The following is a 13,297-nucleotide window of genomic DNA, read 5'->3' as shown; positions in this document are numbered from 1 at the left end:
ATTTACCATAACATTTTCATTTCAGTTACCTCATTGTAAAATTGATGAGAACTTACTAGAATTTTTTATTCTTTCTCTTCCCAGATTTAATGGCTTGGCCTAATATAACTTTCTTTCCATGTAACAGGAAAGATACATGTAAAAATGACATTAAATGTCTTAAGCAATGACCAGGATAATTATCAGACACATTTTCAATAATATATTGAGGACACATCAAGACTTAAGGTATATTTGATAGGAAGAGGAGAAAATTTATCATATATTCATGATAAGGTACATTTTGAACACATCACTAGATCATCATGTTGTTAACACAGTTAAAACTGGATTAGTTTGCTTCTTTAAATATACTGTCGAAACTAATTTTCCAAAGAAATCCACAGTCTCACTGCCAGTTTTTACAAATAGACAGATGATCTTTTGTTGTTCAGATACCTCCAAAACTTTCTTCGGCTTGACAGGAAACTTCTATTATACTGTTTGTTTTGTTTCTATTATACTGATTGTGACATTAACTAGTTTATATTTCTAAAAGATTTATATTTCTGGTATGGAATACAGTTTTTATCTTGCTGTGATTGTTTTTTCACGATTGCTGTTGATGATATGAAACGGATGATATGAAACCAAACAAACGAAAAACATAAGCAGAATGTGACTGAATAAAAGATTGAAGAGATTAGAACAATATTATAAGATAGGAAAAGTAATAAAGAAGTTGCAGAGAAGATAAATGAATGCATCATATGAAAAATATTAAAACCTGTAAGTAGTGTTTATATTATATTTTATTATGTATTAATTTTTAATGTGAATTTTTTATTACAGATTACCATAGCTGTGTCACTTAGACACTTCAAGAAGGTTTTGACAGATCCTTGGTTGCAAATAAATCAATTGTTAGTATTAATTACATTTTACTACTTCCAAAAGCTATGGTAGGGTATCAAAAGGGAAAAAGACCTCCACAGCAGTGAGGAAGTTACATCTTCTTCATTCAAAAAAATGTTGCAACAAAAAGAATGCAGAAAACAAGAAAAATAGATAGAAAAGGCTGCAAGAATGACAGAAGGAGTTCAAAAAATAAAGTTAAAAGTCAATGTAAATGAAGAAGTATCAATAAAAGCTAAAAGTCACAACAAAACTAACATTTGACGTCAACAATCCCTAAACATAATGAGCTCTAACCAAACTATCAATATACCTACTGAAGAACAACAAAAGACTTATATGCCCAGGATGTGAACAGTTGTTTAATGGTAGTATGATCAGACATGAGAATTACAAGGAACGATAGCAAGAGTACACAAATGACATTTTTGTAATATAATTTTAGAATAGTGAGAAATTTTGAAGTAGAAAAAATATTATTGAGCAATTTTGAGTTTCTATTTTTTTTTTCAACCTTGTGATACAGCTCTTGATCAACTAAGTGCATACTCTTACCTCCTTTACCCTATGATTAGTGGTAGATATGTTTTTTAAATAGACCTCTTCAATAAGATCTGATAAAATAGCATCATAAAATGGAGTTCACTAATTTTTTTTCACTATCTCACTTAAAGCTCCAATTATAATAGTGTCTACCTTTTGGGCCTTCTTCTAAGTTATGTATTATTAAGGACTTAGTGTTGCTTCACTAAGGTGCTAGTGGAGTCATTTCTTGTACTTCATTGTGTAAATCCTGATCTCTTCATTGGCTGTTGGAACTGTCAGATTTCTACAAAAGCAATCATTGCGAATGATCCACTTGTTTTAAAATATTTTTATAATTTTAAGAATACCTTTAGCTACACACCCCATAGTTGTATGTAGTAGTAGCCCCAAGTTTACTAGATATAAATACTTATTGACCACTTGGATTTTCTTTAAAGCAAATAATACATTATCTAACTTTGAGGACAAGGATATTCTTTTCTTTTTTTTATTTATCTTACAATTTTTGAGATTTTTATACCTGTTTTTGTTACTCTTACATTCCTAGTTTCATCACCTAAAATATCTTCAAATTTGACTTTGGTATACTTTTTCAGAAGTCCAAAAAAACTTCGCATTTTAAACACATAACCTTATCTTTTAAATATATTAAGTTTGCGATACATAGGTATAATATTATTGATAAGGGTAAAAATTGTGCACCAAAACATAAAACTGAGTCACCTGAGAAACCAAGTACCAAATTCACATTTACATTGAAGTAAATTCAGAACTAGTTCAGAACCGATTCTGGAACACCACAACAAAATGTAGTGCTTTGGAATGTTTTTTTTTATTGCTAATAATACCCGGAAATCTATGAAATGTCTTTAAATACAAACTATTTTTTTAGATTAGTAAAATTATAACACGGAATAATGTGTTTTTGTTCACTATAAATTAAAAACATTATAAAAATCGAGTATTCATATCCTCGACGTACAAAACACTCGACACCCATGATGACCACGATCAATACCAAACATAACCTTCAATAAAAATGACATTTTTAAGGTTAACAAGAACGCTCTCCCTAATTTTAATTTTGTAATTCATCTTTTGAGGTTTTTATTGTCAAAAATATATCAACGGGAATTCTTGAGGGCACAAAAAAAACATGGATTCGTATATAAAACAAAAATACATATAAATATTGTCATTAACATACCTGCTCTGTCTGATAGTAAGTTGATCTTGATTAACATGCCACATTTGCGGAGAGTATAATATTTTTTATTTTAAATGAACGTGAGTTTAAATAAACACCAAAAACAACTTCCACTTTAATGGTTTGTTGGAACCTGCCGAACCTGCACTTGATTTACATGGTGACATTGACGTAACAATCTTATTTTATTCTAAAACGAAGATAGTCGATCCCGAGTATTCAACAATACAGTGCAGTACGAGAGAAAGGGCAAAAGTAGTAAAAGAATATGCTAATTTATTTTTTATAGGTTTTTTAAACTCCATTGGAAATGGAAATAAAGTGGAACAGAAAAAAAACTGAATGTAATTTCAGAAAAATGTCTTCAGTAATCACATTTATATAGAAAAATGTTGAATTTTTGTTGGACTTGAAGAAAAAGTGTCAAAAAGCTTAAATTTGAAGTTTTTTCATGCAAACTAATACCAGTGTTAAAAAACAAGAAAAAAAGTATTAAAACAATGTAAAAAAATTCAAACATCGGACATTTTTTCCTTAAGGCTAACAAAAATACGAAATTATATTGTTATAATCATTAACAAATATCAATAATTTTTACTGATACTTTGTATCAATATCAGAATTCGAAACATAATTTTAAATAAGGTTAAATTTGTTCAAATCCGAAAAAAATGTGGCATATAAAAAATGAACAAGAAAGTATAAAAAAAGTAAATGAACAGTATTAGCCACTTACCTGAAGTAATTTTCTGTTGTTGTTGCCCCTGTTGTGTCTGTTGTTGCTGCTGCTGTTGCATCGCCTGGTGTTTCTGTTGTTGCGCCGCGGCGACTGCTGCAATATCCCGTTTTTGCCCGGAGTTCGTACTCCTAGGGTCGGGCACGGCTTTCACTGTATCTGGTAGCTTCCTAAGACATCTCTGACATTTGTTGAAATCCTCGGATAAGAAGCCGCAACCCACACATACCGCCAGCATGCCTGAAATACGACACAAATTAGCATAATTTTTTTACTTCAACAAAATATTTACTTACCTTTGATAAGCTTAGGGGTTTCCTTCACTGGCGCTGGTACTGGAGACTTTGGTGGTTCTGGTGGTTTTTGTTGTGTGGTTTGTTGTGTGGTTTGTTGTGTGGTCTGTTGTGTGTTTTGTTGTGTGGTTTGTTGTGTAGATGAGGATACAGCTTTTGATGTAGGGACGTTGGGCGCAGAATTGGGAACTGGCTCAACCTGTAGTTGATATTGATTTTCTTGTACATGTACGGGTGTAGCCTCCTGTGACAATGAGTCAGTTGCAGCCTCCAGCTGTAATTTACAAATTTATTATATATATATACATATGATATTGATAAAATATTACCCCAAATCGAGATTTAGCCATAATTCCAACAGTCACAATATAATTAATGCCTTCAGAATTCGTTTCCGTAACTTCTATGTTGGTGTCTAAGTTGAAAGGGACGTTAACTTGTTCCAAAATTTCTTGAATGGTACACGCTTCTTTTGGTAACGTAAACGTAATGAGTCTTTGTTCTCCGTTTTCTAGTAGCACAAGCATTCTAATCGAATCTGCGAATTCTTCGCTAAGTGGTGTTTCTTCTAGAAACGAAATAAAAAATATATCAAGACATATATAAAAAGATGTTGGTACATATAAAAATGTACAAAGTAAAAATCAATTAAAATTGTTTCAGGGTCTTTTGCTCTTCGATTTTATTAAAATACTAAGATTTGACACATAACTGTAAATGGCAATGAGATAGAACAAGTCCATGAATATATCTACCTAGGCCAAATTCTGAAACTTTTTGGAAGGAGGGATTTGGAAAACTCTTCTTAAGTTGGATCCTTAAGAACAGCAAAATTCTTCAATACTTGAGGAGCAAAATGTACAACCAGCACATCTTTCCTATCATGACATAGGGATGTCAAACCTAGACCCAAACCATGGCAAATATGAACAAACTAGCTCCAACAGAATGGGCAATGTTAAGTATATGACTATTGGATAGAAAGAGGAACAACTGGGTAAGATCAAAAACAAAAGTCGAATAAAAATTGTGAAACTCGAATTGAGCTTCGTAGACCACACTGCTAGATAAAAAAAACAACGTCGGAACGCCACAAAACAACAATGGAGACCTTACAAAGGTAGACGATCAAGAGGAAGACCATAGATGAGATGGGTAGATGACATCAAAAAATTTAGGAGTGTACAGAAGTGTATACACTTCTTAAATGTATAGAAGTATGTCCCTCAGGATAGAGATCGATGAAAGGAGTTAAGACAGATCTATGTCAAAAAATGGAGGATGTCGAAAAACCCAGAAACAAAGCAGCAATCGATGTAATGGAAACACTCTGATTCTGCAAAGACAAAGAAATTTTGCTGGTCAAGTTCTTGCTCAAGTTTTTTGACAAGGAGTAATCACGATTAACTTTCCGGATAAGAGTAGATCAATAACTGCAAATTATTATGAACTTAGCTTAGATTTTGCAGTGGCATGGGATTTGGCTATCATTAATACGTTCTTTGTGAAGACTGAAGACCAGTATGTTACCTTTAGTAGCGGGGGAAGAGAAAGTCAGATAGATTTTGTGCTGTGTAGCAGAAATCAGCTAAAAGAGGTTACGAACGGTAAAGTGATAAAGAGTGAGTGTGTAGTTAGTCAACACCGGCCGGTGATAGTGAGATAAAGAAAAGGCGGAAAGGGAAAACACATAGGACACCAGAAAATAAAGGATGAGGATTTGGCAAAAGTCTTTAAGAGAAAAGTGCTAGAATAGCTTGAGGAAAAAGATACAGTAAATGACTGGTTGGAAGCCAACAGTAAAGTTGTGGTGTAAGTGGGAGAGGAAAAATATCTGGTAAAGGGCCTTCTAGAGACAAAGAATCTTGGTGCTAGAACAATGAGGTGCAACAGAAGGTTAGAGAGACGAAAGAGGCTAGAAGGAGGTATGACTGTCTAAAAGACAGGAAGATAAGAGAACTCATGAGTAGGCCTTTGCCGAGATTGGATGCAAACAGGTGGAAGAAGATTTTCAGGACAATACTTTAGATAAATTACATGTCGCCATACAAACAATTCATGGTTTGGGGTTCAAATTAGTCGAACATTTCCCTTATTCACCACATCTAGCTTTGTCCGACTAGCATGTCTCTGATTGTAAAAGTCTAAAAAGTAAATTTTCTTTTCTGAAAAGGGGGTGAGCAAGATAAGAAATGTTTTTTGAAAGGTCTAGAGACATGCCAGGTTCGTTATAATAGAAGTACCCAATTAAGAGAGGAGTATGTTTAATAATAAAACATTATGACTTACAAACTTCGTTTGCTTCTATAGTAGGCTACAAATTTCTCAATACACCTTCGTATATGATCACTAAATCCAGCTCCTAACTGAATTACATGATTAAGATTATCAACACCTATCAAAAAAGCTTAAAAAATCATTTTTAGAATCAAAACTCGTTTTGCAAAAATTACTGTTATTTTTAACTTATAAACAATTAGCTGTATAGCTAATATAGGCGGTATTATAATTAAGTTAATAAAAGCGCCTGAGTTTTTTCTACATAAAAAAATAACAAATGAAATCACGACTGTTAAAATGATCGACTTACCTATTATTTTCTGAATGTGACTAGACGGTACAAAAGAAGGTAGAGGCCGTTGATTCGCCGGCTTCTGGTTCAATTTCGGAGGTTGAATTACAAAATTCGCCATCGATTGTTTGGGTCTAGCTTGCTGATTCTGTTGCATCTGAGCAGGACTAGAAGATTGTTGGTGCTGCTGCTGCTGTTGTTGTTGCGGCGGCGGCTGCCTCGCAGCTTGTTGCGGCTGCATTTGCGCCTGTTGTTGCTGTTGCGAGGGCTGCATTTGATTCTGTTGTTGCTGTTGCGAGGGATGCAGCTGGGTTTGTTGTTGCTTTTGTTGAGGCTGTACAGGAGCTTGCTGCTGTATTTGAGATTGTTGTTGCGACAACGACGCAAGCGCAGGGAGCTAGAGATATTACAGAATATTTTCTTGTGGCGTTTTAATATTATTCACTATCTTTAATGAGAAGTAACAACAATTTCAGTTGAAAATACGTTTATTTTGGCGTCCCCCAACGTGGGGCGTTAATTTCCATTAAAGATACTAAAGAATTTAGAACGTTTTCAAATATAAAAAACTTAGATTGGAACTAAAACTGTTTTCCTTATGCGTTCCTATGCTATCTACAATATTTAAAATAAACTAACCTCAAATTTTATTAAAAAATGTTTATTTTGAAGTTTTCTGATGCGATTTTCGAAAAACATAAAAATAAATGTATTTTCAACTAAAATTAACTTCAATTAAGTAAAAAAGATATCATAACTGATTAGTTTTTCTTCAATAAATGTCACAAAATGTTATACGTCAAACTTAATACTATTGTTTTGATTATTAAACTATTAAGAACTTGTTTCTATGCTTACCAGATTTGAAAACTGTTGTTGTTGGGGCTTATTCACGTTCTGTTGTTGACTTAACATAGAAAAATGACCTGGGCTATTCGACTGTTGTTGCTGCTGTTGCTGATTGGCTTGGGACGCAGCTCCTCTCGCTCGAGGAGTTTTCGGGGTCTTTGGCTGTTGAGAACGAGGTACACGCGGAGAAGGGTTCCTCTTCTTGGGTGCCGCTGGAGGCTTATTAGGAGTGTTAACGGCTCTACGCGATACTACTAAGTTATTGTTTTGCGGTATTAATAGAGACGACTGTGATATAGGGTTGGTAGACTGGAGAGAACTATTTGACTGTAGAGGGTTGTTCTGTTGTTGAAGATTCGGAGCTTGATGGATTTGGTTGCTTTGTTGACTGAGTTGTTGTCTATATAAAGTAATTATTATATTATGTAATATAGCTCAAAACTACGTAAGTATGGTTCAATTAAAGTAATTTTATATATTTTTTACGACGTTTATCTAAAAAAATTTTTATAAAATAATTGTAGACTTACTTTGAGGGAGTGCTTCGCGCCTTTTGATCTGCCAACATCTTTTTATATGACGTCATAGAGACTACAGTACCATCAGGTAAAGATACAGCTTCCTGATCCTCATTTTTCTAAAAATTATTTTTATGCAAATGACTGATGAAAAAATTACGAAAAAATGTTTTTAAATAATTTACAAATAAAACTCAAAAACCTGCTGCTTCCTGAAATCAATTTTTTATTGTTAATAAATGGCTTGATTTTTTAATATGTACGAGAGAGATCTCGTCTATCCAACACGACAAATACCCAATATGAAGCTGGGTCTCAATAGATCGAAGAAAAGTACGAGATCATAAACTAGAGATGACTGTCAAAAGGTGCACCTATTCTTTTGAACCGAGTTCGCCGCCGTGACTCGGTGGACCTAGTTCGTCTTTTGTCAATAGGCAGGTGCAGGTGCAGAGCAACCAATTCCTTCGAATCATGTTTTGGAACTTGAAATATTTGGATTCGTTCGGCAACGGCCGATCGGATAGTCGGAATCGGAACGGAATTTGGAACTCGACTGGGATTAATAACTGAATAGTGAATCGATTATAGCCTGGCCCTGCTGCTGAGTTGGTCCGTTGTATGCTCTGATTCGAGATAGTAAAATCCGGTTGGTATTGGGTTACTTATAGCTGTTAGGGAATGGGCAAGGATGCTATTTGAGCAACTTTGTTTTTTTATGATAATTAATGTGGTGTCAAAAAAATAAATAGCTATTAAAAAATAAATTCTTTAATAAAAATATTTTTATATTACAATATTAAGTATAAAAAACAAATACGCAAAATGATATTTATAGGCTAGAATGTCTAAAATTTAAAAAGTCATTGTTTATATGCAAAAATAATAATTTTTCTACTTTTTGAGCACTTAATCGCGTACGTCTTTCATTTAAAATGTCCAGCTTTCGAAAATAGACGTTCACATGGAACAGACGTGGCTAAAGCAAATTTGTTTCTGACTAGTGAACTTAAAGTGGGATAATTATGTCGATTGTTTTTCCACCAAAGAAGGGAATCTTCGTCTTTATTTAAGATATCATCTTCAATATAACGCTGCACTTCAATGATAGCTTTACTGATACCTGTCCCTATCGGTTGTTTTTTAGATATTTTGTTATCTAAAGAAGACCAAAGCGAATATTTGCTTCTCGTTGATTCACTGCCAGTAGTAGGTTCTTTTTCTTTTTCCATTTCTGGCTGCGGTGGAGCCCTAATTTGTACAACGAGATCTGCAGCCATATTTGTCACTTTTTTCTTTATCTGATCTGCAGCTACAGTGCTTTGAAATGGTAGAAGCTTGAAACGTGGATCTAAAAACGTATTGGCAGTCAGCGTAACATTAAATTCAATATTAGTGAATCGTGTTTGGAGTCCATTTTTTAGTTTAGCAATAACTTGGTTTGATAAATCCGATTTCAGTTCGCCAGAGTTAATCATTTCCTCCATTACATTTAATAGACCTGCAGTAAATACAATTACTAATGACGCCGATATGTATGTTTCTCCAGTAACTGATGAAGTTACAGTTTTAAAAGGGCGTAAAATGTCTACCAAATTTTTAATCAGGTCCCATTCTTCTAACGTTATTGTAGGTAACGAAATGTTCAAGAGAGCAATTGTCGATCGTATTGATTCCTCTAATTCCACAAATCGCTGTAACATGACAAAGGTGGAATTCCACCTTGTAGAAACATCTTGCAAAATTTTTTTTGGGCAACTTGTTCCTAAATTTTTTTGATACTGCATTAATTTAGCATTAGCTGCTGAACTTTTTTTGAAGTGGGTCACTATTGATTTTACTTTGGTGATGGTCGGCTTAACTAGTTTTAAAGCATCTTGCACAATTAAATTTAAACTATGTGCAAAACAGCCTAGATGCTTCATACCTAAATCTTCTATTGCTTTTTTAATATTCGCCGCATTGTCAGAAACTATGAGAGATACCTTATTTGTTAGTGACCATTCTTCTATAATAGTTTGCAATGCTCTTGCTAAATTAATGCTAGTATGTCGTTCATTAAGTTGGTGGCATTTTAGTAACATTTGTCGGACGTTAAACAATTTATCTACAAAATGCATTGTTACTGCCAAAAAGCTTTCACCATTTATAGAAGTCCAACAGTCCGTTGTCAAACAAACACTGGATATTTCCTCTTCTTGAACAAATTTTTTGCATTTATTTAAACATTGTTCATACATAGCTGGTATCATAGTTTGTGAAATAGTTTGCCTGGAAGGCAATTCATAACCAGGATTAAGTGCCTGAACAAATGATTTAAAACCTTTGTCTGCAATAACACTAAAAGGCTGAAAATCTAAAGTGAACAACTTTAACAGGTGGTCGTCAATTTTCTTCCTTGTTGCTAAAGTTATTTGCTTTGTTCTACAAAAAGATGATAATGAGCTTTGTTTTTGACAATGGTTGCTTAATTTTCTTTTCTTTTCTTCATTTACCTCTGTTGCAGGCTCATTTTCGGACTGAAAATTTCAAAAATAATGTTTTATTTTAAATTTAACATATTATATAGTTTTCTTACCTCCTTAGAAGTACTTGGTTGTGAATCTGCATCATTGATTTTTGTAATATTTTCAGGCTCGCGGAAGCGACTAAGAGAATCAAGAGATACTGTCGGGTGTTTTCGTGTTACATGTCTTTTCATATTAGACGTTGAAGATTTGTAAAACATTTTTTGGCCACATATATTGCACTTTGCATGATCGGAATTATTATCTTCTACAGTAAAAAAGTTCCATAATGCACTTGTTTTCCTATTTAGACTCATTTTACTTTGTATTGCACACAAATACACAAATATATAATACCCTTAAATTAACTTGTTACTACAACCACAGATTAACAGAACACACAGATGTCACAGATGCGAAACAGTCGTGTCAACAACAAAACTTACCACTTTAAAAAAAAACACCCCCACTATTATCGGGTAGCTTTCGTATCTGTGGTCTGTTAATCTGTGCTCGTACATACAATATCAGAAACAAAATCATCAAATCGTTGAAATGTTAGAAAAATTATTTCCTAGGAATTACCGGTCGTGTGACAGCCCTCGGCCATCTATTAGTGTACATATATGGTATTTATTTAATACCTTAAACAAGCAACTGTAACATTCCGTAGAGAATAAAAATAGTTTGGGTTCATATTTTTAATATACTATTAACATAAAATTAAAGTAATACTAATGGCTACAAACATAATAGTTTTTGTAAGTCCATATTACAACAGTAAACACTGACTGCAAAGTGTATACCTCTTTTTGACCTTTCTTCCGTAAATACTATATATTTAAGAGACATTCTTTACTTTTCTGTATACTTTAAATCGTAGAAAGATATTATATTTTTCATAGCGTAAAGCGCGAAAAATTGAGATTGATCTGAGAAAAGTAGAACGTGATTTCTAGTTACAATTTGTTGTCGAAACCTGTCAAGGTTACCAGGTGCACCTGCACCTGCAAAAATGAACCGAGTCTGCAGTCGGAATCGGAGTCATTGCACCTGATCCCTTGATGGAACTGACTTTGTCATCTCTATCATAAACCTATAATTTCAATGGAAAAAATGTGTCATAAGACAATCGTATCGACTGCCTAATAGTCACATTGTTTTGAGCCTTCCAACTCTCGGAACTCCAAAAGATAAAGTTGCCACCTTTGACTAGAAAGGATACGGCCTTAGAGGCGTTCATGCATGCCTTGGCTTGGCAGTTTTCTCGAATAGATTAAAACGAGATAAGTTGACATTGACGTTGACGTTGAAAATTGAATGAAATTGGTATAAAGGGAAATGGAAATTTAAGAACTAGTATAAACGATAATTTTTTTATCAAAAGTAATTCTGCAATAAAAAAAAGAAAGTTGAGGATCAAATGATTACAGATTTGATAAAAAAATACATAGAATTACAAAAGTGTGAAATATCCAGAACACCAGAAGTATTGAATAAGATTCAAAAGGAGAAAATGGTATGTGACAAGATGGTCCAAATCGGAAAAAAAATTTATGTGGAACATCAATTTTTGTTATCACAATGTCATACATTTAAATGAGGTACAGAGAACTTGACTATAATGTTCAAAAGTATCAAATAAGCTGCTAGGAATCTAATTTGTATGTTCATGAACATATTTCAGAACATATACAAGATTCCACATTATTTAGGTTAGATTTTTATATGGCAGTAATCATCAATCAGCAATCCTCATAACTTGTCATATGCTGACTTTACACTGAGATCTATAGAAATATCTACTAGTTTAAAAAGAGAACAATTTACATACCGTTTCACTCTCACTAGCACTCGATCCTTGATTGTTAAACTTGGAAAGCTGTGCAGACGGTTGCTGCACTAGTTGAACAGACTGTTGTTGCGTCAGTCCTTGTAACCTTTGGTTTATAGAATTGGCAATGGGACTTCTGACTAAACTGGGTCTATTTGAGACTGCCTGATTTGGTGCCCTTATTGGTAATCTCACTTGGTTAGGATCAGTCTGTCGAACTGAGGCCGTTTGAGACCTGGAATGAAAACAAATTAAATATATATCTAATGTATTTAAAACAATGGTAAATTTACCTAAATGCTGGTTGGCCTGTCCTGACTAATCCATGTCTAAGAGTGGTTTGGCCAGCTATTTGAGATCGGCCGATATTGGGAATAATTGTTGGACAAGCTGTTTTGTTTGGCACATTACCTAGTTGTCTAATTTGACCACCCGAAGGGGAAAGTAGACGAGCTTGGTTCGGGTTAGGAGGACGCTGCATTGATTTCTGTTTCTAAATTTGAAGCAGAGTTAAGAGGATAAAGCATAGTTTTAAAATTGTTGGCACTAAATTCTCAGAAGTGATGGTGGCATTTCGGCATCATTCTATGTCTTCCTTTGTACACTCAGATGCAAAAAAAAACGCAACGGAGAAAATTTTGGTCAAACTCAAAGTATTTCAGTTTTTTTTATTTTTAACCCTATTTTGATGATTTTTTTTAGCACACTGTGTAAAAATTTATAAATCTTAATTTAGTATAGTGAGTTTTCTAATAAAATTTTGTCTTTAACTTATTATACAGGGTTAATCGAAAGGTGGTTTTTTATCCTAACTTTGAAACATCCTGTGGAATAATAATTCCGTTAGCGAATTTTCGTAAAACCTTGTTTTTTGGTTGCAACCATGTCTTCTAAGTATTATGTTTTTTGTTTCATGTGAAAATATGGATTGGTTCATTTTTATGAGCGAAATGTCTTTGCCACCCACAATTTACGACTTTTCCTATTATTACCATTATCTTTTGTGTTAATTTGTAATACGACGATGGGGGCTTTGGTGACTAATATCGAAGGAATGTCATATTGACATCCTAGAAGCACTGTATTTAAATAATTATTAAAAACGACATGATTTTGGTTTTAATGAACAATGATAACAATAACAAAACATACATAAACAATTTAAATGTAACTTAAGTACACAAATAAAGAAAAACTACTAAAAAATAACTTAATACTTTGTATTGCCTCCCCTAGCCTCTATAACTGCCTGTACACGTCGGCTCATGCTGTCTATGAGGTTGCGAATATCATCTTGCAGGATGTTATGCCATTCCTCTTCTAGAGCCAAACGGAGTTCGT

At 33.6% G+C, this 13,297-nt stretch overlaps 1 protein-coding gene across 1 annotated transcript in view; it reads right to left on the bottom strand.

Annotated features, from left to right (window-relative positions):
- Window positions 1-13,297, bottom strand: part of velo (sentrin-specific protease 6 veloren) — a 50,613-nt gene that overhangs the window by 28,622 nt on the left and 8,694 nt on the right. The window contains exons 4-11 of the mRNA XM_072521036.1: window positions 12,250-12,449; window positions 11,957-12,191; window positions 7,628-7,734; window positions 7,107-7,497; window positions 6,267-6,645; window positions 4,006-4,244; window positions 3,680-3,950; window positions 3,384-3,623 (exon numbers count right to left, since the gene is read on the bottom strand). Of these exons, the coding sequence (XP_072377137.1) occupies window positions 3,384-3,623; window positions 3,680-3,950; window positions 4,006-4,244; window positions 6,267-6,645; window positions 7,107-7,497; window positions 7,628-7,734; window positions 11,957-12,191; window positions 12,250-12,449 (2,062 nt within the window). The remainder of the gene's footprint in view (window positions 1-3,383; window positions 3,624-3,679; window positions 3,951-4,005; window positions 4,245-6,266; window positions 6,646-7,106; window positions 7,498-7,627; window positions 7,735-11,956; window positions 12,192-12,249; window positions 12,450-13,297) is intronic.

Source organism: Diabrotica undecimpunctata, chromosome 1, assembly GCF_040954645.1.
Source record: "Diabrotica undecimpunctata isolate CICGRU chromosome 1, icDiaUnde3, whole genome shotgun sequence".
Lineage (NCBI taxonomy): Eukaryota > Metazoa > Arthropoda > Insecta > Coleoptera > Chrysomelidae > Diabrotica > Diabrotica undecimpunctata.
The sequence above is the reverse complement of the archived record's forward strand: the minus strand, read 5'-3'. Positions and strand labels throughout refer to the sequence as shown.